Below are 24975 nucleotides of genomic sequence, written 5' to 3'. Positions count from 1 at the left end.
CGCTGACCTGTTTGGTGAGGTAGGGGCTCTGAAGACTTCCTGGGCAGCAGGTTGTGAGTTGTTGTAGAGATGGCAGCTGTCTAGGAGGTGAGGCCACTGCCCAAGAATGACTCCCTCTAACCATTGTGTTCCCAAGTGCCATCATCAAAAGGAATGTTCCCCCAAGCCAGACAGCGCCAGACAGACAGATGGGAACAAGCTTGTCAGGTGGGATGGGAACAAAGGCTCACCAACCAGCAGCAGATACAAGGCCACGGTGTTTGTGTCAGAAGCTGGGCCTGCTGCCACAGTCTTCCATAATATTCCAGAACCTTGTGTGCTTCTCCACATTGCGATCTGGGTCACCAAGCCAATGGAGCAAGGTCCAACCAGCCTGAAGCCATGGGGGAGGCTGGGTGTATGCTAGGAAGTGGTAGAGTCAGACCCACTAAGGCCTGGTTCAGTAGAGCTGCTCGGGTGGGAGTGCTTGGAATTCAGAGACCCAGAGGGAGAAGCCTTCAGGCCACCCCATCCCTTCCCATTCTCTATGTGTCCCAACTCCATCCCCAGGTGGCAGTGTGTACCACCCTTCCCTGGTGGTAGCTCTGCCTGCTTTACCATGATATCAGTCTGGTGTCCCCCTGAACCTTCCCCCACTGACTTGCAGTTTTTCACAGAATATCAGGAGGAAAGCTGGTTTCTTCTCATTTGCCGTGAAAGAATGGACTCCATTGTGCCCTGTGCATGGGCAGGCTTGCGGCTCCTAATTGGGAAATTGGCTGTCTGGGCCTGACCCACTGGGCTGTTATTACAGCGTGTGAGTGTCTGTGTGGTACAGGCTGCAAACGGCTTCTGAGTTTTGCCTTTTGACTGTGCATTGCCATATCTCTGTGGTCACTCCCTTGTCTTCACATTGCTCTAAAGGGGGCGTAGTGTTCCTGGTTGTGAGCTCCCACCAAGAGTTTCTCAGGAGTGGGGCGGTAGGAATCACTGGTTAACTTGATGCTTTCTCAAGGCCTGGCAGGGACTGATAAAGGAGACATCGAGTCTCTAGTGGCCTTAGTGGCAAGGCGGATGAGAGATCACATTTTATCCCATGAGGTGCTCTGGGACCCAATGTGGGTATAATGAGCTTCATGGAGTTTGCTAGGTGACCCTGAATGTTTCCAAGTTCCGCCGGCCCAGCTTGTCCTAGAAGCCAGTGGTCTTTAGTCACCTGTCCAGAACAAAAGGCAGAAGCGCCTGCCTGCCTGCCTGCCTGCCTGCCTGCCTGCCTGCCTGCCTGGCACATGACATGCCCCAAGTCTCTGCATCTTGTTTACTTTACCAAGCTCCTGTGTTTTTCCCCCTCCCCACCCCCCGGGGACCAGGGTGTCAGATAAGACAGTAGCAGCTACTATGCAGGCATTGTAGGCTGACCCCAAAGATGCTTGTACTATTGGGGTAGATCATGAGTCACATAAGTAACTCGTGAGTGTACAGCTCTGTATCTGCCACCCTAGTCTTACACTTGGGCATCTATGGCTGCAGTGTGCTTCAGAGCACTTCTCACCATGCAGGGAGCACCATGCCCATGCATCTCTGCTGATTGCCTTCATCCCATCTCCCTGTTCCAAGGCTCCATGTAGTGGGATCACTTGCTTGCATGTGTTGGATGGAGTACTGTGAACCATCTGACTTCAAGGTTTAGTTTCACCGTAGCAGGCCCCAGGGACCCAAGGTGTAGTTAGAGAGCTTTTGTGTTTGTGGACATGTGTCCAGGTGTGTAGCAGAAAGTGCTGCAGAGAATGGGCGGGCTCTGAATGCAATGTGATTTCCTGGGTTTCGTCTTTCTGGGTAGATACCAGGAATGGGATTGCTGGGTCACGTAGGAACATTGTTTGGTCACATACGAAACTTCAGGGGCTTTATAGAACAACCCCTACTTGCTAACTGTTTATCCCACCTATGAATCTGGGCCCCAAGGTGCTGTAACAGGATGTGTGGCATCTCCAGTGTGCAGTAGCCGTCTAGTGGGTCTGAGATTGGGGTCTTGGCTGTGCTCCCAGAGCCTGACTACTTCCTGCTACGAGAACAGCTAGGTCCTGACTCCCAGTTGGGGTGGGGACAGGTGTCACTGTCAGGTGGCGTCTGGGCCATGGGTAGGAGTAGTTGGCGCGAGTGTTTGTTCTGCATCCGTCCCTCCCTTCATTCTCGAGAGGTTTTCAACACCCACACTTGGAATAAAAGAAAAATTATTAATGAGCTTGGTGCGGTTGCCATGGGAACCTGTTGCTAATGAATCTCTGGGGTTTCCTCTTACCTTTGGGGAGCTAGAGGAAGGCTGAGCTATGCTCAGACCAAGCATGCTTCCTTCTCTTTGGGTTGCCTTGGCAACGCCTGTCACTAATCCCCAGCCAGCTCCTGGTTTACCGGCCTGGCCCCAGGAGCCAGCTGCCCGCTTATGCTTACATAAAGCCTCTTACTGTGATCCTAGCTGCTCCCAGCCCCACCAGGCCCCATGGAGCACCACCGTTCCTCTCTGGGCCACACATGGGATCCCTAGGGTGTGGAGAACAGATACATTGTCTCAGGCTTTGCTAGAGAGAGGACTCTACATGGATTGGGTGGGGCAGAGTTCCTACTCTGAACAGGAAAAGGTAAGGAAAGGGTACACAGGGAGCCCAAACTAGGACTCATGAGATGACACTTGGCAGAGCTGCTACCCAAGTGCATAGCCTCACTGACCCATGGCTGCCATCTTGATGGAGCCCTGAGGGTCCTAGAGAAAAAAACAGGCCATCCTGAGTCCTAGTGTCCCGCCCACCAGGTGACAGAGGGAAGAGGGTCTCAGGGTCTGGAGAACTTGCTGTGTGGGATAAGCCTGCCTACAGCCAGGTTATAGAGAAGGGCTGAAGAGCCTTGAGTTCAAGGGATTGGGCATTCAGTAAATAGTTGAGTGAGATCCATGGAAGGACAAAGGGAAGGGTTTGAGTCAACTAGGGTAGTGGAACATTTGGCATAAACCCCAAGCATGGGCCTAAGATAGCCAGCTTCTCAACCCAATGATCTTTTCCTGGACTGACACTGGCCACAGTCAGCCTGTGTTCTCAGGGCATCTTGTAGAGGCTTGCAGGAAAGGGGTGGTAGATACAAGATGGCTGATAAGAGGGTGCTGGGCAGGAGGCCTCTCCCAGCTTCAGTGTACGTGTCTAAGATGTGGATGGAGAAGGTGTGGGTGGGAAGGGCCAGAGTGGATGACATGTCCACACAATGCTAGGCCCTGTCGTCTCCAGGAGTCGGCACGTGACCCCTTTGTTCCGGGACATCTGGGGCCCCAGCATGAGTCATTTATTTTTTCTTTTTGTCTCTGTGACAAATGGCTGAGTGAGTGAAAACAGTTTAGGATAAAGACTGATTTTAGTTCATGGTTTCATAAGTTTCAGTCCGTGGTCAGCTGACATGTATGTATGTATGTACACACACACACATATATATATGTGTGTGTGTGAGTGTGTACATACATACATATATGTGTATATATATATATGTCTCTATATATGTATATATGTGTGTATATACATGTGTGTGTGTATGTGTGTATGTGTGTGTGTGTGTATATATATATATATATATATGTATCACAGACACACACAACTACCTATCTACAGGAAGTGTATGAAGAAGGCCAGTGAGCACAAATAGTTGTGCATCAGCAAGTTTTGCCTTCATCCCCTTCTTTCTTTAGGTCCCCAGACTATAGGATGGTGCTGCTCATATACTGGGCATGGCCCCTACTTAGTCGTCTCTGGAAATGCCCTCAGAGACTCACTCAGGTGTGCTTTATAATTTCCTAGCCATGTCTCAGTGGAGTTGCTTCTGCTTACACCTCACGTTTCAGAACCTGCATGGTTAATGTCCGCTTGGTGGGCTTTAGACCTGTGAACCGTGGAGAGCTGGGTGAATGGATAAGGAAGGGGGGCTACACTAGAGCTGAGCTGGTGGTTGGCCCTGGGGCCCAGCACCCACAACTCTGGAGCATCAATAGGAGCCCTCTTTTTTAAGCCACTGCAGCAGTGTGACCCCCGTGGGTGAGACATTCACTCAAGTCATCTTTCATCACTTTGTTATGTTGGATTTGGAGCTGATGGCCATGGTGGCAGCTGATGGTGTTGGTCACCTGGGTTCTGAGGGTCTACCCCTCTCGGCCTGGTGTGACAAAATGACAGAGGTGCCATGGCTAGGCTGTGTGGCCCGAGACCTGTGTATGCTGATGTGTGCTGATGGTCATGGGCTTGGTTTTCTGGCTTTGTGTTTGGGGAAACAGAAGCCTGACAGATGGGGTGTGGTCAAAGGTCAGGCCTATGATGTAATGTCAAACTTAACACATGCTAAATAGCATGGAGCCCCTATGGGTGACAGGGTGTTTGAGTTTGCTTGCCCCCCCACCCCCGACCAGAAGCAACCCTTCACTTCTGACCTGGAGAGTGACCAGCCTTGTTGAGCCTCCACCCCTGTGGCATTGTAGGATTTGCCTGGTCAAGCCTGCTCACCCTCCTAGCCCATAGGTAACTCCTAGTGAAGCTCCTATCCTTCGCCTGGCAGCCTAAGGCACTGGCTGTCCAAGCTCCACCCTAGAGCCCCCTCCTCCCTGGAAACTGCCCCCTGATCCCATGGGAATAATGGTACAGGTGTTCAGGTCAGAAAAGCAAGACAGGGTGTGATAGAGGGATGCAGAAGGTCCCCTGGATACCATCTGCTCTTGAACTTGGACTTCCAAAGCCACAGCCCAGGCAGAAGGGTGCAGCGGGTCTCACTGCTGCCCCTCCCCCACCACCTGCTTTGGGTTCCCTGTGCCTGCTCTTCACCCTGGCTTCTCTCCTGGAGGGGGCAAAGCCAGGACTGGTGGTCCCAGGTCACAAAGCTGGAAAGGAACGTCCTAGCCCGGTTCACAAGCCCTGGGGCTTCCTCCCCTGAAAACCAGGAGCTAGGCTAAGCCCTGGTTGGGGGATGGGGCTGGCAGGAGGCCACAGAATAGTCTGACTGCTGTGGGTGTGAGGAGTGTGGGACAGTCCTGCCCAGTCTCTCCCTGGGGGAGCTTTTGACTGTCTCCCTCTCAGGCCTGTTCCTGTCCCTAGGGTAAGCTGTCCATATGCATGTAGGGCTATGTCCACGCAGGGGTGTGTGTGTGTGTGTGTGTGTGTGTACACAGATGTCTCTGGCCACCATTGAGCTGAGAAAGTTCAGTGCTTGTAGCCGGGATGTTTTCCTACTCCTTTGAAATACACCCTGCCCAATGATGGTGGCTGGGATTGGCTTCGGGGTATTTTAATTCCTAATTTAGACTGTTTATGTGCTGGGCTGGAGTTTTCTGCCTGCCCCCTCAGTACCTCCCTCCTCACCACCTTCTGTTTCCAGCTGTCTGGGGGGTTGTAGGGTCCTCTGAGGTGTCAGGGAGCTACCTAGGCGGAACCTGGCCCCTCACCCCACTGCTGCCAGCCCCAAGTGTCTTCACCAACCCTGCAGGGACCCCCCCCCCCAGGTTAGTGAGCACTGCTCTCTTCCGGGTCCCACCACAGAGCCCTCTTTGTGAAGCCAGCCCCCTCCCCACATGCTCTAGGCCTCTTTGGGATGGGGATCTGAGGTCATGCTGTGGCTAGACTGTCCTGCCAGTCCGGCTGCCTGGGTGGAGCCACAGGGCAGGGAGCAGAACCTGGCAGCAGTTCTGGATACGTCCAGCTGTCGCCTAAGGAGTCAGAAGTGGAAACAGGCAGGAGGGAGCCCCTCGCTCAACCCCCCCCCCCCCCCCCGTCCCCTTTGCTCCTTTATGAGCTGTGAGGACAGCCTGGGCATTGATGCTGACTGGCTTTAATCAGGAAATACATTCTGCAAGGACTGGTCTGACAGGCCCCTGGGCTGTCTTCCTGGTTTCCATGTCAACAGAGTGAGGGGCTCTCACCCCCCACCCCTGCCCAGCCACAGAGGCTTGTGGGAGGCTACAGGGAGTGGATAGGGGGCCCTTGAAAGCAGGACCCACAGAGCGATCCTCTTAAGACAGCCGGGTGGGTCTTGACCAATTGCCTCTCTCTCTTCCTGTGTGCACATGTGTGTCTGGCCACAACTTGTTCAGAGAACATACAAGAGAGTCTAGAGGGATCTTGCCTGGGGATCATAACGCTGCCTGGTAGTCCAGGAGCCAAGACTCAGATGTCCCTGACCCTGAGGAAATACAAGCATGAACTGGGGGCTGGGTAATCCCTGTGTCCATCTCAGTCTCCACCCCCAGAATACCCAGAGAAGAAGCAGAGGCTCCCCCATCCCACCCTGCTCTAAGTCTTTACCTAATTTAGCTCCTCCCCTGTAGGCGGGGCTGGGAGCCCCTCTCTTGGTATCCTCCATGTTTTCTTTCCCTTGGAGGCCTCTGTGAGGTGAGACTGGGGTCATTGGGAGAGGAGGGTCCCCAGTGTGCTGGCGAGCAGTAAGCCTCATTGCTTGTTGCAGGCTCCTGTCCACAGCACCAGTGGGCCACAAAAGCCTCTTCATAAACCACCACTCAACAGGGACTAATACATGGAAGCTTCTAGAAATAAAAACCTGAATCTTGGAGGAGGCAGGGAATTGGACGTGCTGGAGTTTCATTCTCTATAAGGCTAACTCCTCCCAGCCTCCAGGGACCCAGGGCCCAGCGAGCCTTCGACCTGCCACACTTAACTTAGCGGTCCCTTTCACTGTCTTCTGTCCTCTGACCCCAGCTCCATAGCTGCAGGTCATCTTGGCTCACACCACCTGTTATAACTCATTCTTACGCAGGGACAGGCAGAGCCAAGTGTGAATTCCTCTGAACCCCTCCCCCATCTCATCCCATTTTATATCTCAAACCGTGGCTACCTTGCCCTTTATTCACACTGGGAGCCTATCAGAGGAGGTAGTAAGGACAGTCCACACCATGGGAAGTTCTCATGTTATGTAGGCCCTGTGGTCTGGGGCCAGTACCATGAGAGGCCTCGAGGTGCCTGGGGTGGGGAAAGGTAGAGTGACTTCTAGTAACCACCCTTGGCCCAGCTGGCTCAGGTCCTGCATAACTTCACATTGGCCACTTGGCAGGTCTCCTGTCTCAGGGGTGTGGCTGAGGCCATGCTGGAGTGGACAGGGCTGTCTAAGTGGTTGGAGGGAACACGACTTGGTCCTGGGTTCTCCCATGTCCATCTTGCCTTCTTAACCAAGTAGAGCCTGGAGCTGCACCGAGGGCTATGATAGCTCTCCCATCTGAGATAACCCCTTTGGGCTATCCTTTCAGCTCTCCTCCCACCTTGGTGGCTCCTGTGCTGGGGTTGGGGCAGCCACTCTGTAGCCCGCTGTCAGGATTGTACCTGCAGTGTGTGCTGAGTCTTAAGGCATCCGCTCCTTGGTGTGGGGATCCCCCAAAATGTGGTAACAGCAGGTAACATCCCTCAAGCTGGTGCTCCACACTGTGCTGGCTCCTCATAGGAGCCTGGAGATTCCCTAATTAAGCGATTTATTATTAAAGCGGCCGTCTTCCTTGGAGCCTGCTTTCTACTGCCGCTGCAGGGACAGACAGGCAGGCATCCCACAGGGGCTGCTCTGGTGGACAGCATGTAACCTGACACCTTACTTAGAAGAATTCTTTTTATTTTATTTTATTTTATTTTATTGGATATTTTCTTTATTTGCATTTCAAATGCTATTCCGAAAGTTCACTATACCCTCCCCCTGCCTTGCTCCCCTACCCACCGACTCCCACTTCTTGGTCCTGGCGTTCCCCTGTACTGGGGCATATAAAGTTTGCAAGACCTAGGGGCCTCTCTTCCCAGTGATGGCTGACTAGGCCATCTTCTGCTACATATGCAGCTAGAGACATGAGCTCTGGGGGTACTGGTTAGTTCATATTGTTGTTCCACCTATCGGGTTGCAGACCCCTTTAGCTCCTTGAATACTTTCTCTAGCTCCTCCATTGGGGGCCCTGTGTTCCATCCTATAGATGACTGTGAGCATCCACTTCTGTATTTGCCAGGCACTGGCATAGCCTCACCAGAGACAGCTATATCAGGGTCCCTTCAGCAAAATCTTGCTGGCATATGTAATAGTGTCTGGGTTTGGTGGCTGATTATGGGATGGATCCCCGGGTGGGGTAGTCTTTGGATAGTCCATCCTTTCGTCTTAGCTCCAAACTTTGTCTCTGTAACTCCTTTCATGGGTATTTTGTTCCCTATTCTAAGGAAGAATGAAGTATCCACTCATTGGTCTTCCTTCTTCTTGATTTTCTTGTGTTTTGCAAATTGTATCTTGGGTATTCTAAGTTTCTGAGCTAATATCCACTTATCAGTGAGTGCATATCTAGTGACTTCTTTTGTGATTGGGTTACCTCACTAAGGATGATATCCTCCAGATATATCCATTTGTCCAAGAATTTCATGAATTCATTGTTTTTAATAGCTGAGTAGTACTCCATTGTGTAGATGTACCACATTTTCTGTATCCATTCCTCTGTTGAGGGACATCTGGGTTCTTTCCAGCTTCTGGCTATTATAAATAAGGCTGCAATGAACATAGTGGAGCATGTGTCCTTCTTACCAGTTGGAACATCTTCTGGTTAGAATTCTTAGCTTGCATAGCTCACCAGTAGCTCTGACTGGTGCTCCATGTCTCCTTAGGGTCACCTCAGAGCCCAAAGGATGTTTGTGGGACTCACCAGCTTAGTTCCTGAGGTTAAGCAGAGGCCAGGGTCATCAGCCTGCCCTGCCCTGGGGTGATTTGTATAACATAGGTCAGACCTAGGGACAGGAAAGGGGGACATCGGGATTTGTGCTAAGTGGTTGATATCTGGAGGAGGGGAGGTGCCTTCCTAGAGCATCATGAAGACCCCTAGGATATTGGGGTATGATGCTGGTATAGTTACTGAGCTTATGGTCTGAAGGTATAGATAAATGCAGTGGCCCATAGGAACCCTGGCCAGTGGGAAGTGTGTGTGTGGGAGGGTCTTTGCTGGTACCAAATGGGGTGTTCCAAAGCCTAGCTAGACAGCTAGAGTAAATGGGAACCCCGGCATAGTGGGGGCGCTCAGGTGTGAGCCCTTGTTCTCCAATGAGGTTGCACCTAATGTCCTGCCCTCGAGACAGTGACTGCTCTACTGGGGGTGGGGGCGTGTGTCTCAGGATCCTGTCAGCATATGCAGCTAGAGCGAGGCCCTAGTGCTTTATCCTAATGATGTTTAAAACCCCAGAAACTCGGGAGTGGGGGAACAGCTCAGTAGCTAAGAGTGTGGACTGCTCTTGCAGAGGACCCACATTGGGTTCCCAGCACCCACAACTCACTTGTAACTACAGTTCCTGGAGTTATGACACTTCTGTCCTCAGGGCGTATATGTGTGTACACACACACACACACACACACACACACACACACACACACACACACACAGGCACAGACACACACTTGCACAACTTAAAAATAAACTTTAAACTGGGAAATTTAAAACTCCTGACTGGCCAGTTCACCTTGAAAACCATTAAAAAAAATACCTTGTGTGTTTAACACACTCTTTCATGAAAAATGGCTGTTTTTTTTTCTCTCTCTCTCAATACAGAGATTCAGCAGGAGCAAGGGCATTGCTTGTTAATCTTTGGGATCTCGGCCATCTGGCTTGAGAGACCCCAGGGCTTGTGGAGGATCGAGGCATGGGAGGAAGGATTCCTGCTGCCATACCACAGAGAACCCTCTGGTCTTTTTTGTAGACTGAGCCAGCCCCATCACCAGGACACAGGCCGTGTGTCTTGCCTCTGTGTGTTGGGTTCTTAGCCCTGATGGTGTCACCTTGGGTTTCTGAGAACCATAGAGAAAACTGGGCAGTTTCCCTCCCACTTTGTTAGGTGCTGGACCCCGAGGTGCACACACCAACTGTGAGGTGCTGAGGAGCCATGAGTAACACACTCCCACAACCAAGTGTAAATTGAGCTCTTCCTCAGATTTGCGGGTGTGTGGGGGTGTCTCCCTGGCTCCCAGGGAGGGGGAGAGCACCAGGATTCCCCAGCTGTGGGTAGCCAGAGCCCCAGGGCTGGCCAGCCTTGATGGGTTGGAAGCTGGCACGAGGCTGGCCTGAGAGGAGGAAGGAATGAGCTTAGTTAGCACCATTAGGAAGACCATGCTCGGAGTGAGGCTGTCCTGACCCACCACTCCCAACAAGGATATGTCGCACCTCCCAAAACATCACACAGCACCTTATAGAACATGCGGAGGCACTGCAGCTTGCTGTACTGGGGAGGGGAGAGATGCCCCATTGTTAGCGTTTTTTTGTTTTTTTTTTTTTTTTAAATGACTCAGACGGTTCACAGAGCTTCCTTTTCCTGCCGGTTTCCAAGAATCCTGCTTCAGCATAATGGATCGAGTTATTAGGGGATTGATCGAGACACGGGTAGTTGGACGGGAGCCAGGTCCAGCAAATTGGTATGGCACTGGCTAGGAGACTCCCTGGGGTCTAGGTCTGTGGTCAGCAGGCTGGTGGGCAGGCAGCCAGCCAGCCAGTGAGAGGCACCTAGCTCCTGGTAGCCACAGGGCAATCACAGTTTTGGCAGGGTGGCCCATCTCTGTATTAGGGGCCTTCTGTGGAGAGAGAAGTGGGAAGAGGGAGGGGTGTGTGTGTGTGTGTGTGTGTGTGTGTGTGTGTGTGTACATGCACGACTGTGCATACATGTCCAGATATGCCTCTTGTGGGTGGTGCCCCTAAAGTGTGATCCATTTAAACTAAGGATGATATAAATCCCTACTGACTGTAAGACTCTTCCTCATGTCGTCATCCCACTATTGGAGGAAGCTCTGGGGTGCTCTGAGGAGACCCAGTAGGCTCCTCATTCCTAAGCTCTGTTTATGTGTTTGTACTGTAAGGCCTCTATGTAGGATGATAGCTTGGGCCCATAGAGCCCTGCACTGATCCTGTCACAGAGCTGCAGCCATTAGTGCTGTCCACAAGTGGCCTCAAGGCTCCCTCCCCTCACTGCTTACACTTGGAGCTTTATCTGACATCCGCTTGCCTATCAGGAGTTTGTCCTTCACAGTCCCCTGCACCGAGCTTGATCAAGGCCAGCCTCTGTGAGCTCGCCCTTGGGTCCGTGGACCTGGAGCATACCCCTGACATCCAGTAGGTACTCCTGGTGGGTGGATTTTCCCACTCAGTGACGGACAGAGCAACAGAGGAATTTGGTCCTTTCCCAGGACAGACTTCCCGAGATGGGCTTTTTGAGGCTGAGTAGAGTTTACCTCAACAGAGAGAGAAGTGGCATCGCTGAGTATACTGGCTGCCACCAGACTCAGGTCAGCCATGATCCGTATCCCCCGACTAGGCCCCCAGCATGACCATCCGCCCCACCCCTAGAGTTCTACCGGCTCTGCCTGACCCTATGGCCCCAGGCTGCAACATTTCTAGGCCAAGGTGGGATCTGGGGTTAGGAGGTGGGGTGAGCTTAGCCTCTTGGGCTTCCTCTCCAGTCGTGTGGATGAGCCCTGTACGTAAGGCTCCAGCACACTGCTTCCCACTTCTCTGTAAATTGGCTGGCATAATGGCTCAGCTGGGTTCTGGGCTTAAAGAATTTCATCCCATTAAACAAAAATACCATGCGGTTTGAAATATTTGTGCTGGAGCCGCCCTGACTATTCCTCAGGCGAGCCACATGGAGCTGTAATTAGTGCCTGGCGGGTAGCCACCAGTGACTTTTGGGGTGCAAGCCTGTGGCCTAGCTGTGATTGTCTGTGTTGTTTCTATGTTGTCCTACCCTGCGCATGAGTTTGGCTGTTCCCTAGCCTAAGCAAGTTAGTCTGGGCCTAGAAGGATCTGTCCCTGCAGGGTGTGGCAGATGCATATTTTCTGAGCACAAGGGCTGTCTCTGGGGCAGTGGGCAGAGAGTGACAGTCACTGATGGGTGCTCGGCTAGGCCCATCAGTGACCTGGCAGATGAGATACCCTGAATATCAGTTTTCCCACCAGAACAGGTTATATCTACAGAGCCTGTCACATAAATGCTATGACAGAGGTTATAAGTCCAAAGATGTCAGGCTGTGTGTATGGTGTCTACTTCCTGGGTCCCCACACCACCGTCCTCACATGATCTGTGCCCCATGTCCACATGTCCTGGAGCTAGCCCGTATCCTTATTCTACCTGATAGGGACTGGCCTTCCAAGGTTAACTGACCGTTAGCCATGGACTGAGTGCCTGTTTCCCCTTAAATTCCACTGTAACATCCCAGGAGTATATTAGAATGAGAAACTGGGGCCTTTGTGGGTTGTGTTATCTGATCTGTGGTGATCAGATATGGTTATGAGGGTAAGGGTCCTCAGAGTCACCTGTGTACAAGATCTCTGCCATTTATGGACACAGGAGCCAGCTGCCTGTGGCCCAAAACCTTCCCTGTTACACCGTGATCTTGGTTCCCAGCCTCCAGACTAAAACATATGTTGTGTGAAAGTTCCCAGTACCAGCAAGTCCCACTCCCTCCCCATTCCACTTTGTGTCACACTGGGCCTGGGTATGCCTGGAGCTGGGACTCCTCCATATCATGACCTTCACCCACCACGGGGTCACAGCTGAAACAGATGTATGGGCCATCCTGGCCCAACCAACTTGGCACCTGGGCAGTGGCTTCCCAGAGGGGCAAGAGCAGGACTTATGGTTCTGACCTTTGGGGCAGAGCCTCTGAGACCATAGTATATAGATGCCATGCTGGGGCTGATGCCCAGGTAGCAGGATGCCTGGTCCCAGGGATGAAGCAACAGCCTTGGGAAACCAAGGTCCAGCAGGCTTCACTTTGAAATCAGATTTTCCGGGGGCGGGGCGGGGGGGCGGGTCTGGACCATCTTTTTTTAAATGTCACCACTATTAATAACGTGGCTGCTGATGGAGGGAAGACAGGGACAAGGCCAAAGCCAGTAGGTCATTCACAGCCTGAGCCACCTTTGGGATATAGGCCAGGCCCTGTGTAGGTGTAAGGAAGCTGTGTGAGGCTTGGGGACCTGTGGTAAGGGTCAGCCTAGATGAGGCCTGCTCAGGGCAGGGCTTCCCCGAAGGACCACAGGGGAGGTGCCCAGAGATGACAGAAATGGGGGGCAGGTTTCACCTGGCTTTGTGTGTGTCTCAACAGAGATGAAGAAACTGTCTGGCAACCTGTCAGACAGATGCAGGCAGGAGGATGAGTTGCCTTTTTTTTTTTTTTTTTTTTTTTTTTTTTTTTTTTTTTTTTTTTTTTTACAGGAGGCTCCAAGAGTCAGGGGGATTCCAGAACCCTGTGTGGACAGGGGGCCTGACAGGGAGGGAGGGGCTGGACAGCCTCGAACAGCATAGATTCAGTGTCTTCCAGCATCCAACTAGGTTTAGGGTTCCTCGGGAGGGAAGGTGCCAAACTCACCACCAGTACCTGGAACTCGAAGGTTCTAGATACTGTCCACTAGGGGGGAGGGGGGTAAGGCCTCCCTCTATACAGAGCTCCCAGTAGCCTAGCAGCTCCAGGAGGCTCTGCCTCACTAACATACCAAAATCTGGGATCTTATACATCGGTGCCCACACATTGTAGCCAGGGAGTCCCAGGCACAGAGGGCTTTTGAGCTGGGCAGACTGGCAGGATCTGTGACCATAGCAGCTGCCCTCCACCCTGCTAGAAAAGTACAGTTATTGAAGTGTTATCCACTATCCCCCAGTGCTTCTAGGGCTTCAGGGGGTAGATGGTAGGGTTAGGATGGACTTGGGGCTCAGGGAGAGGTAGAGCAATGTCTCTGAGGGTGTGGGAGCGGAAAAACTAGAGAGGGGTTTGCGCCAGGCTGGGAGAGCAGGCTGGTGGTAGGCATTGCTGTGAGGTTTCCCTTTTAAATAAATACCCGGTTGCCAGGCAACAGTGGTGGGGATAGCCAGGCTTTGCATAGATGGATTGGGGGTGGGGGTCAAGGACCCAGTTGGAACACAGCCTGCAGCAGGGTTCCTGGTTTCCCATGGATGCCAGCCATCATGCCACAAGGTGCCCTGTCTGTCCCCTTTCCTAGTATGCCTGGGATCCCAGCTCCCATGTCAGTACAAATTTGTGTTTGCAGCAGTCGACACACACATCTCAGATCACAAGTGTAGGCTGGGTTTTCTCACTAAGGTGGAGATGGTAGTGTCTCTAGTAGTATGTAGAAAAGAGAAGGGGCCCAGCCACATGGACTGGGGAGCCGAGGCCCACCCAGAGAGGCTGCTGCCTGCCCCTAGCCTGCAGAGGAGTTGAGCACCTGAGCACTGGTCCACTCAGCCTTTCCATCTCTTGAGGGACAGATAAAGTCTACAGATAGAGGGCAACCTGTGTGATGAGCATACAGTGGGGACATGAGAGAGGCGTGACTCAGGGGGCCTTGCTGGCAATAATGTGACTGGTAGTGACTCCTCCCAGTATAACTTTCTTCATCCTCAATGGGCACTATGAGGAGCTGGTTAAGGCAGCAGAGATACAGGAAGGAGGCCAAATCCTGGATAGGGCAGCCTAGGCAGAAAGGGGCAAAACTGCATAGTGAAGAGAGAGACCCCGTGACCCTTCCCTTGAGTTTCTTCCCAGCCTCCAGGCCCAGGCACCATAGGATCCCACAGGACTACAGTAGGCAGTCCTGGGTCCCACAGAAGGGCCCTGCTCTGTGCTCTCCCAGGCCGGCCCCTATCCATACTACCTAGCCATGGAGAACAGAAGCCACATGGGGGCTCCTTCCAGATGGGCTCACCACAGTTCTGCAGAAAGGAGCCAGACCCTGGGGGTGGGGGGAGGGGTGGGGGAGGGGAAGAATACCAGGCCATGTTCCCATGGAAGGAGTGTCCAATCCCCTTGGGTCACTAATTTGAGCTTCAGGCAGCTGTGCAGCGAGGCCCAGGCAGTTATTTCTGGCCCAGAGAATTCCAGCAGAGAGGTCCCTGAGAGCCCATCCTGTGGACCAGCCGTCCTCCTCCCCAGTAAGTCACCTGGCTCAGTTTTTGTCTACTGTCCATCCTTCCTTTCCAGGACCACTGGAGAAGGTTGTTCAGGATGCTCTTGGGGAATCCCACTGGGCAGAGGTCAAGCCAGGCCCTCTTGCCTCCTCCCGGGATTACACTGGTAGTCCTGAGTGGAGCAGCTGGTGGGGAGGGGCTGTCACTATGATTGGTCCTCAGTGAGGACTAACCGGGAGAGTCTGGAAAATGTGAGAAGCAGGGGCTCCCCTTCCAAGCAGCACCCCATGGTGTTCTGGGGGTGGGGCGGGGTGTGCATGCTGCCACCAAGTGGCTGGCAGAGTCTGGGTGAGGTTTCTCGCCCACACAGCCTGCCTTCCTGCAGGCACAGGGACTAGAGGGGTGGGATCAGGCACTTTTCCACTCAATTATCCCTTGAAAAGATCCCGAATCAAGCTCTTTATTAAGAGCTAAGCAGAGACATTAGCGCACTTTCTAATTAGCATGGCTTTAAAAACTGCACAATTAGAGCCATTGGCATGTATTCAGCGGGGCTCCACGATGTCAGTCTCTGCGGATAGGGGGGCTTGGCCTGGGAAGACCTGGGGTCCTGCCCCCTTTGAAGACCTCATAGGGTGTGTTTACAATGCACTCCAAGTGCCCCTGTTGTGTGTGTTTGAGACATGTACAGTACACTGGATCAGATAGTAGTTTACACGTGGGTACACGTCTGGTATCCAAGCCAGGCTCTGGGTGCCCCGCTGTAGAGCCTGCCCCTGCGGCTGACCAGGCACACACTTTATCTAGGGCCAGAGCAATGAGCTAGGGGGGTGGTGCTGCCGTACATGACCCAGGCTATGGGGACCAGCTCACCGCAGTTGTTAATCAGGGACAGGGAAGCAGAGTGCCTCACAGGGTTGGGGGAGGATGAGGATGAAATAGAATGTTCTGGCAGCTAGAGCTGAGTATTCCCAGTGACCTGGCCTCCCCGTTTGAGGGGCTAGAGTGGGGAGTGGCTCCCACACCCTGGCCTCAGGAGGAAGTATTCTCCCACAGACAGCCTGCCCCCCCCCCTTCCCCTGGGTGACCCTGAGCAGAGCAGGCAGCTGGAGAACAAACAGCTCCATGTTTGGTCGGCTGCCCTCACTCCCCACCCCCACCCCCCACCCCCACCCCCAGCTCAGCCCAGCCTGCCGTGAGTCACGCAGGCCTAGGCCCAGGCTCCCAGGCCATGTTCCCTGGGCCTGGCCATGGGGGTGGGGATAAAGGAAAAAGGTCTCAAAGAATGGGAATGGAGAGCAGGAAGCAGGTTGACTAGGCATTGGGGGGCGGAGGGGGCGGGTTAGAGAGGTGGTGAGGGGAGGACATGGCCAAGATTCCCCCCACCCCAAGATCCTGAGCTTTGGACAGAGGGGATGCATCGCATCAACTACCCTGCACCTGTTCCCTCCAGCCTACCTGAAGTGGGGGTGGGGGTGGGGGGGACAAACCCTGAACCTGGTGGAGCTAGCGTGTGGTGCCACTGCCTGTGGCAGTACTGAGCCCTGAGCATCTGGCGACAAACCACTTGTCTCAGCTCTGGATGCCTCCTGTACTGATGGAAGGAGAGCCGAGAGATTGAGACCCAGGTGACCTTAGGTAACAGCTGCGCATCCCCCCCACCCCCCACCCCCGTCCTAGGAGGGACCTAGGCGGAGGTACAGCTGGTCCTGTGGTAGCTGGAACAAATGCGCACACACTCAACGGTCCACTTCTGGAAAGCTCTGGGTCGGACCAGCTGGCCCAAGTACAGGGGTCTAATGAGGGGTGGGGGTGGAGTAGGACACACTGAGTTCCTCAAGGAGGGACAGGGGAAAGGAAGCTGCCACCCATGCCTGTGTTTCTTGTGTGGGATCACTCCGATGACCCCAACAGGACTGACTGCCTTGTCCTGACCCCTCCTGTCATCCCTATCTTTCCCAAATCCCAGACCTGAAAAGGATATTCACATACATTCCCCCATCTTGAGACCAGTGGTACAATGCAGGAATGGGTAGCCGAGCTGGGCCAGGTCTGATGGAAACCTTTGGAAATGGAGCTGGGCTGGGGATCCCCTCTGCCTTTGCCCTAATTGGGTCTCCAGGTTCCTCCTCACCTTATTATCAGCCTGTTGGCATGGCAACAGCCTCAGGGAAGAAAGAGAAACCTCCTTCAATCATCACATCCTGCAGAGTGAGTGCTCCGCCCCTGAGACCTGACGGGAGACCAGGACAAATGCCTACAGAGAGCTCCCTGGGCACTGACCTGTGAGAAAGGCTTGGGATTTCCACCACCTCTTCCTGGGGAACAAGGAAGGCATGCAGACCCAGAGGGCTGGGGGGCTGGCTTTGTTTGCAGTAGGTCGTGGGTAGCAATGTCAGACTGGAGGATATGGCCATACCCAGGTGTCTGCAGGCCCCCTGTGCATTTCAGGCATCCCCAGGGAAAGGAATAACAGGCTCCACCTACCCTGACTTGTGAAGTCGCTAGAATATCTTGTCCAGCGTTGGGGTTCCCTCCAGGGTTACAGTTGATCTCAGCCACAGAGCTCCATCCTGCCCATCTGGAGGGAGCCAATCCAAGGTGTGGGTCACCCTGTCATGAGGGAGCACGTAAGGATGGAGAGACCCCTTATCCCCTGCAGTGGAGTCATGTTCTACTTAGTGGTGACCTACCTGCCCTTCCGAGCATCTTCCCAGAGCCTTCTGATTTGAACAGACACCAGAGACACCTCTGCTGAGCTTGCATGAAGGAATCTGTGCCTCAGTAGAGGCTCCTAACAGTCACTCGCTGAGGCTCCATTCATTATAACTTACAGGGACACTGAGAGGGCCACCCTACAGGCTAGAGAGGTCATCGTGGGGAGTAGCAGGGGACTGGATCCTTGGAGCAGCCAGGACAAAATGGGAGTTGAGTATTGCTTTCCCAGGCTAGGCTACACAGAGCTCTGGCTTGGATTATGTGGCCAGGGCACTAGGAAGCCATGGCAGCGTGTTGAGCTGCTGCCGTGTTTTAGAGGCAGCTTAGATGGATTGAGGGGTGGTGTCGTAGCAGGAGCAAGGACAGATCTGGGGCCTCTCGGAGGGATGTTTCTGGGTCACAATGGACTGTGAGACATGACACTATGGGGGCCCAGTTATTTGGGGCTGAGGATGGGAACTAAGAGTTTGAGGAGTGAGCCATGCTATAGACTAGTCCCTGGCCTTGAGGGGCAGCCCAAGGAGAACAAGGAAGGAAAAGGCTAGGGTTGTGGGACCTCAGAGCTGGAGACCTCAGCCAGGTAAAGGTACATCGGTGTGAAGTGTGTCATCTCTTACTGGATGGTTTCTGTCTTCCTTTGGAGAATCCTGAAATCTTCAGACACCTTGCCCCAGACATGCCCAGTGCCATAGAGTGAGCACCATAGGTAACCTAGTACAGCAGTGCCTGAGGGACCAACCTATACAATCACATCCAGACCACATGAGCCAACCACCTGGGCTGTGCCTGGTGGAGGCCACTAAGCACGGAGCATGTAACCCCTCACACAACCCTGGAGTAGGAAGACTGGGCCAGGTTCACTGGACTGGCAGCCCGGGGCAGATGTGCCTCTGTACTCTGTTTCTTATTATCTCTTTGCCCTGGTAATTCATGACCTGGCTCCTGGAAAGGCCTAGGTAAGAGCTCCTTGCTATCTGCCAACCAGAGGTTGCTCAGCCTTTGGTTTAGGGAGCCCAGTACTCCTAGTTCAAGTCACAGAACTTTCACAAGCAGAGGCATTGCCTAAAAAAAAGCAAAAGATGTGACAATGTGAAGGGAGCTAAAGCCAAGTCTCACCCCTCTTTGTCCCACCTTGTACCTTCCCCATGTGCCCATGGACGAACGATGCCACCTGGTCTTTACCTTTACGTTCATGCGCAGAGTGTGCATCCTAGAGAGACGGGTTCATGGCCTCATTGTGACGTTCTCCATAGATGAGGCTGTGTGACTTCGTGACTTGCTCTCACCCCTTCTCCGCTCCCCTCATGTCCTAGTTCATACAGCAGCAGCATTTTTAACGACAGGGCCACAGACTGCATAGCGTGTGTGTGGTGAACCGTGCACCTTACCTAGAAGCTCTGCTGTTTTGGCTTCTTTTCAACACGGGGAGCCCTAGCGCTTGGGCCAGAAGCCCTTGGGCCTCCCTGGCCACCATGGTTGTATAGCTTCTAGATGAGTAGCCCGTCCAGACCCCATTGTCAGAGAGAGACAGGCCAGGAAGACCATGCTGGGGGAGTCCGACTGCATCTAGGGTAGAACCTGTCTCGCTGCCCACTGAGTACAGAGTGCTGCAGCCACCTGCCCAGGACGGTTATCTGATGCGGGACCTGAAGCTGCTATTCTGTCAGTAGAGACAGACGGCTTCCACTGAGCATGTGAGGACTCATTGACAGACTCACCTCCTCACCAGGCAGGGCTGACCTACTGAGGACACTCCTTTACCATGAATAAACATGTCCCTTTTTTTTTGAACAAATTGAAAAGTAAGGTTGAGTGCCCCTGAGAACTCGGTGGCAGCAGAGGCTGCAGGGAGGGTGGTCTGTGAGCCTCAACACTGCAGAGTGACAGAGAGGACAGCCCAGATCCCAAGGACAAGGGGGGGGCACTGTAAAACAAGGGTCCCTGCAGAGGGAAGCCTAGAACCCCCAAGGCAGAGTGTGGGGGCTGTCTGTCTGACCTCTTTTCCTATAGTGGCCCTCCAGCCTTCTGTCCCTCCTGCCCAGCCTTTCGCACGCAAACCAAGCTGTTCTGGATCTGGCCTAATGGAGCTTAGCTGGCTGTGCAGATTGCTCTGAGGGCTGGTAGGCGGGGCTGGAGCAGCTCAAAAGCTAATCCTCTGATCTCATGTACCACCTAGCAGGGAGGCCTTGTTGGAATCCTTGTCTTGCTTGGGGCCCACTCTGACAACGGAGGCCAAGCAGCAGCCACACCTGAAGACTCCTGACCCTCACCCCAGCTAAGCATGGCCACACTACCTATTGGTATGAGAGTGTGGGGCTCTTGGGACCTTGGCCGTCTCACTGGGTTAGGGACTGCAAAACTCACAACTCCCGCTGCCCTGCTTTTCTGGTGGCACCCTTTCCTCGTCCCCCCACGTGACAGACACGTGGTGGGTGATAACTCAGAAACCCTGCCCAAGAACTGAGCACATCAGGGGGACTTAAGGCCTTGCTTCTTGCTGTACCGGAAGGATCTGTGTAAATCAAGTGCTGTGACAGATGGAGAAACTGAGACCTGAAGAAGGGCAGTCATAGTAGATTCAGGGCAGATCATGCCCCCTGACTCTAGTCCAGATCTGAGTCACTAGGGTTGGGTGAGGAGAATCCCAGGGACTGTAAGCCAACATGGGGGCTGTGTCAAGCTGGGTGTTAATAAATCCTGGGGTCTGAGGGTGCTGGATCCCATTGGGCCATACCATCCTGTATCATGTAGCTCCCCAGTAAGAGATTGTATTTCATCTGGAGACCCAGCTAGAACTGTCACCCATGGGAGCCAGCAGCTTGTTAAGTTAACCAAACAAGCAACAAGAGACTGTTCCCTGACAGGCCTCAGTGACTTTATAGAAATGACAGTGGCCACCCAACCAGCAGGGTACGTACTGTAGCTTCCTCACTTCTGCTAGGACAAGGGATCATGGCAAAGTACAGCCTTTCTCAGCATGTATGTCTTCCTCGTGGTTCCCTTTGAGTGAAGAAGGGCAGACCCAAGATGTGTTTCAAGAAGAGGCACTTAGCTCTAATGGGAGACCCTACTCCCTAGTTTGCATCCCTTCCCAAGCCCAGCCTGATGCCCACCCTGAGCAGGCTCCAGGTGGGACAACTGCTTCAGCACCACGGACAGCGACCGCCGCCACTGCCTTCCCTCCAGTGTCCTCTCCGATCAGGTTCACAGAAGGCTACATTTAGGGACTTTGTTTGTGGTGCATTGAAGATGATCCATCTGTGACCCAGGGACCCTTCTGTGGACTCTGGTCCACTGGTCATGGGACCAGTGCGGGTTTCCTGCACAGGCAAGAAGGAGAAGGGACCTTGCCATGGGGTAACCTTGTGTCTCCCGGGGGAAGGCTATGTCCATTGCAGACAGCCTGGAGAGCCTAGAAAAGACTTCTTTACCTAATGTTTTGAAATCTCCACAGCAGGGCCTTCCCTTTGCTGGGTGCTGACTGGGATTTCTGGCCCCGTGGTGTGATGTAGAGTGGGAAGGCTGTTGAGCCCCTCCAAAGTGAGAGGTGGCCAGGCAGACCATGGGATGCTTGGAGTTTGGAGTGGGGCCCCAACAAGGGTAGCTGATAGCTGTTATGTTTGATAATCTCTAGCCACAGGGCCCTCTGCCATTCAGGGGGTCTTCTGGGACCCCTTGTTCAGCCACTTGTCTTGCTTCTCAGACCTTTGCTGCTTGCTAAGCCTCAGAGCTAGGTGGGTCTGTGCTGTCTGAGCGAGAGACTCCCACAAGGAGAGATCAGATTAGTCCACTTGGCTGGGTTCAGGCCCTGGGCTGTACCAGCACCAACTCCTGCCCACATATCTGTTTGGTTTCCTCTAACCCCCATGGAAATTGATTCTAATTTGTAGAAAGCCTGCAGGAATTTTAATTAAACCCAGAAAATCTATCTGTTGTAATTAAGCCTCTAGAAGTCACCCGGCTCCACGTGTTGTGACCAGTGGTGCTGCCTGTCCTTAGCTGCCCACAGAACATGACCAGGGGGCAGCATGACACGTGAGGTATGTCCTTGCTGTTGTAGGAAGCTGAAACTCCCCACTTAGGTAGATCTCTGGTCTGTGCCTGGAAGAGACCAGCCCTGGGCCCTGGACATGATCTGTTTCCCTACTAGGTTGGGGGGCGGGGGGTCCTGCCAGGCCTCCTGCAAGTTTGCCCTGTTTCCCTCTAACCCAGAGCCCTTGGCTGCCTCTTGTCTCAAAGCAGCAATCACTCAGGGAGGGCACTCCAACCTTGGTATCAGTCTCGGCGGTAGCTGTATGTGAAGGTAACAGCTGGGGCCTGGGATTCCTGGGTACGTTGACTAAGGGTTCTAGAGACAGTCCAGGCAAGCCAGCTTCAGGAGAGCATGGCCCATCTCAGTCTTTACTGGAGAGTCTGTAAGTGGGTGTCTGTGTCCCAAGCCTGAGAGAAATCAAATGATGGGCAAAGAAGTCAAGAAGCAGGCAGGCCACAGTCCTGGGCATCTGAGTGGGTGGGGGTACACAGGATAAGCTAAAAAAGCCCATTTCCACTGATAGCCTCTTCCAGAAATAGGGCAGGCAGAGCTTCGTGGTCAGGGTAGTAAGGCAGACAGTCAGGAAGGGCGTGGCCTGGGAGCCATGTATGATCGGCTGGTCTGAGCGTATGCCCTGCTGGTGGCCTCCCCCCGGGCCAGTGGAGAAGAGAGCTCCTGTCCCCCATGGCTTTGTGCTTCCTCTCTGAGCCTGCTCCCCTCTAATCCAAAGCAGCACCCCCTCACGTTGGAAATTCAAGTCTAACCCCCGAGCCTCATGGGGATGCACACTGGAACCCCTAAAACAAGGCCACCCCCTAAAACACCAAGCCCTTGTCATCTCTTGTCTGTCCACATGGAGAATAGCACAGAGCGCTGGGAATGAGCTTGGCAAAGCCGGGAATTGCCCGGTGTGGGGTGTGCAGAAGTTGCTTGGGGCCACAGGCTCTCCACCGGATGTGTAGACAAGGACGGGCTGAGAAGTCTCCAGTCTCTCGGCCTGGGAGTCGTGCTGCCCGTCAGAGGCAGGCCAGTGCTGCACTAGCAGGAGGCTGATTTTTGTTTTCCGCAGCCCCATTATGGCAGAGGCGCTCGTTACTGCTGAACCCATTAAGTGTAATTATGACGCTCTCAGCAGGAGCGTGTAATTACATTGGTGGCCTGGCACCACCGAGCACACCGCCTGTGTGGGCTAAGGGGCCCAGCTCCGTGGACAAAAGGGGTCAAGAGTCAGGACTGCAAGAAGGGTGTCAGAAAATGGGCTAGCCCTCCCTCCCCTCCGTCTCCTGCTCCCAGGTACCTCCGTGGATGGGGGCCACAGACCACACCAATACCAGCCTATGTCCTGTGTCCACGCACCGAGCTGACAGTGCTGCTGTTTAGGGGTTGGCACGTTATGGGGAGGGGGCAGGGCTCTGTGCTACTGTTCTCGTGGCAGACTCAGAGGTGTGTGACCTGTTCAAGGTCACCTTCAGGAGATTCCTTCTCTCCCTACCACATGTTCTTAAGCTCCCATGTCCCTCCAGTTATACTTTCCTTCATTCTCTGTAGAGTTTGACCCTCACTTAGGCTACCAGGCTCCAGTATGTTTGATGTCCTTACCTGGGCCCCATATGTGACACTGCTGGCTCATTGCAGTATTTCCAGGGCCATCTCAGAATGAAGCAGGGTCAGGGGGCAGTGACTCTCCTTCCAGGGAGAACTTGAGACTCTGGAGAGCCAGAGGGGCCAGCATGGTGCCATGGCGCCACCTGGTGGTCATATTGTGGTGATATTGCCTGAACCGTAGACTTGGGGCTGAACCCTGCCCAAGCTTGGGAGAGGGTCCACTCAGCTGACTGCACCCGTGTGCCAGGGAGCGCGCCTGGGAGGAGGCAGAGTGAGGTTGTCTGCTGCACAGCCCTTAACGCACAGCCCGCAGGTGGTTCGAGCACATTAGCATGCTGGTCATCATGCTGAACTGCGTGACACTGGGCATGTTCCGGCCCTGTGAGGATGTTGAGTGCCGTTCAGAACGTTGCAGCATCTTGGAGGTAGGTATCAAGGACTGTGAGGAGGAGCAGGAGGGCACCAGGTGTGCCCCGCCCCTCATCCTGACCCCCTTTCCTCCAGGCCTTTGATGACTTCATCTTTGCCTTCTTTGCTGTGGAGATGGTTATCAAGATGGTGGCTTTGGGACTGTTCGGCCAGAAATGCTACCTGGGTGACACCTGGAACAGGCTGGACTTCTTCATTGTCATGGCTGGGTATGCTTGGGAATCCCAGGAGCAGGCTCGGGGCTGAGACCTGAGAGAGGCTCAGGTTTGACAGAGTGCATATGTTGATGGCCCTCATGGGGCGGTGGGTGACGGTGACAGGAGACAGAGGCCTCTGGGCTCTTCCCTCCCTGAGCATCCCTGCTTCCCCAGCATGATGGAATACTCTCTGGACGGACACAACGTGAGCCTCTCTGCCATCCGAACAGTGCGTGTGCTGCGGCCCCTCCGCGCCATCAACCGGGTCCCCAGTAAGTGCCTCTCCTGCCCTGAAAAAGAGATCCGCCCTTATCCTGCTGGGCCTGCCATTTATCCAGACACCAGCAGACTTGGCCTTTCTAGGGTAGTCCCAGTTGGGATGTGACGGGGTGCCCAGTGCCTAGTGCCAGGAGCCTCTCTGAACCTCCTCGTTTGCATAGCACCTGGAGTGGGCCTGGGGGCTGAGAAGGTTCCCAGTTATATCAGTGTCCAGTGAGGGCCTCAGGCAAGTGGAGGTACATGTAAGAGTCTGAGCTTTTGGGGGTACTCTGCAGCCCACTGCCCACCTCTCCCATACAAGGGAACGGAGCTCAGAGCTTCTGGAACGAGGGGGAGAGGAACACACCGCATGCTCCCACTACACATGGAGGGAAAGCTTGCAGGATGTGCTTGAGGCGTGGCCTGTCCAGATGCTGTCCATCTGCCTTCATCTGTGGACAGTTTTGGTGTTTCCTCAGTAGCTGAGCTCAGATGTTCAGGTTGACGGTGGAAGGTGTGACTCCCACGGAGCTGCACAAGGTGCGTGTGCACATGCGTGAACGGGTATGGTTCCTGGATCTACCTGGGCATCACACACCCCTTTTCAGCTGCCTGATCTGGACTTTTTAGCCTCAGCACTCAGCCTTCCATCGTCCTGCCTGGCCTTGACTTCTGAGATGAGATAGGGCTCAAATGCTGTGTGACACTGGGCAAGTTACCAGACCTTTATGAACGCCAAGATCCCCTTGAAACACTGGAGTTCAGAATCTGTTTTCCAAGGACATGAATGGGTGTTAGGTGAAAGAGGTGCAAGCATAGTTACGAGGGCTCT

At 53.8% G+C, this 24975-nt stretch overlaps 1 protein-coding gene across 7 annotated transcripts in view; it reads left to right on the top strand.

The window, feature by feature from the left end:
* Positions 1 to 24975, top strand: part of Cacna1h (calcium channel, voltage-dependent, T type, alpha 1H subunit) — a 62050-nt gene that overhangs the window by 14917 nt on the left and 22158 nt on the right. For all 7 annotated transcript variants that reach the window (XR_385353.4, XR_385352.4, XM_006524734.4 and 4 more), the window contains exons 3-5: positions 23573 to 23684; positions 23764 to 23897; positions 24060 to 24157. Coding sequence is in view for 5 of the 7 variants with exons in the window: in XM_006524734.4 (XP_006524797.1) it covers positions 23573 to 23684; positions 23764 to 23897; positions 24060 to 24157 (344 nt within the window). In the remaining 2 variants the exon portion in view is untranslated. The remainder of the gene's footprint in view (positions 1 to 23572; positions 23685 to 23763; positions 23898 to 24059; positions 24158 to 24975) is intronic.

This window comes from Mus musculus, chromosome 17 (assembly GCF_000001635.26).
Source record: "Mus musculus strain C57BL/6J chromosome 17, GRCm38.p6 C57BL/6J".
NCBI classification, from domain to species: domain Eukaryota; kingdom Metazoa; phylum Chordata; class Mammalia; order Rodentia; family Muridae; genus Mus; species Mus musculus.
The sequence above is the reverse complement of the archived record's forward strand: the minus strand, read 5'-3'. Positions and strand labels throughout refer to the sequence as shown.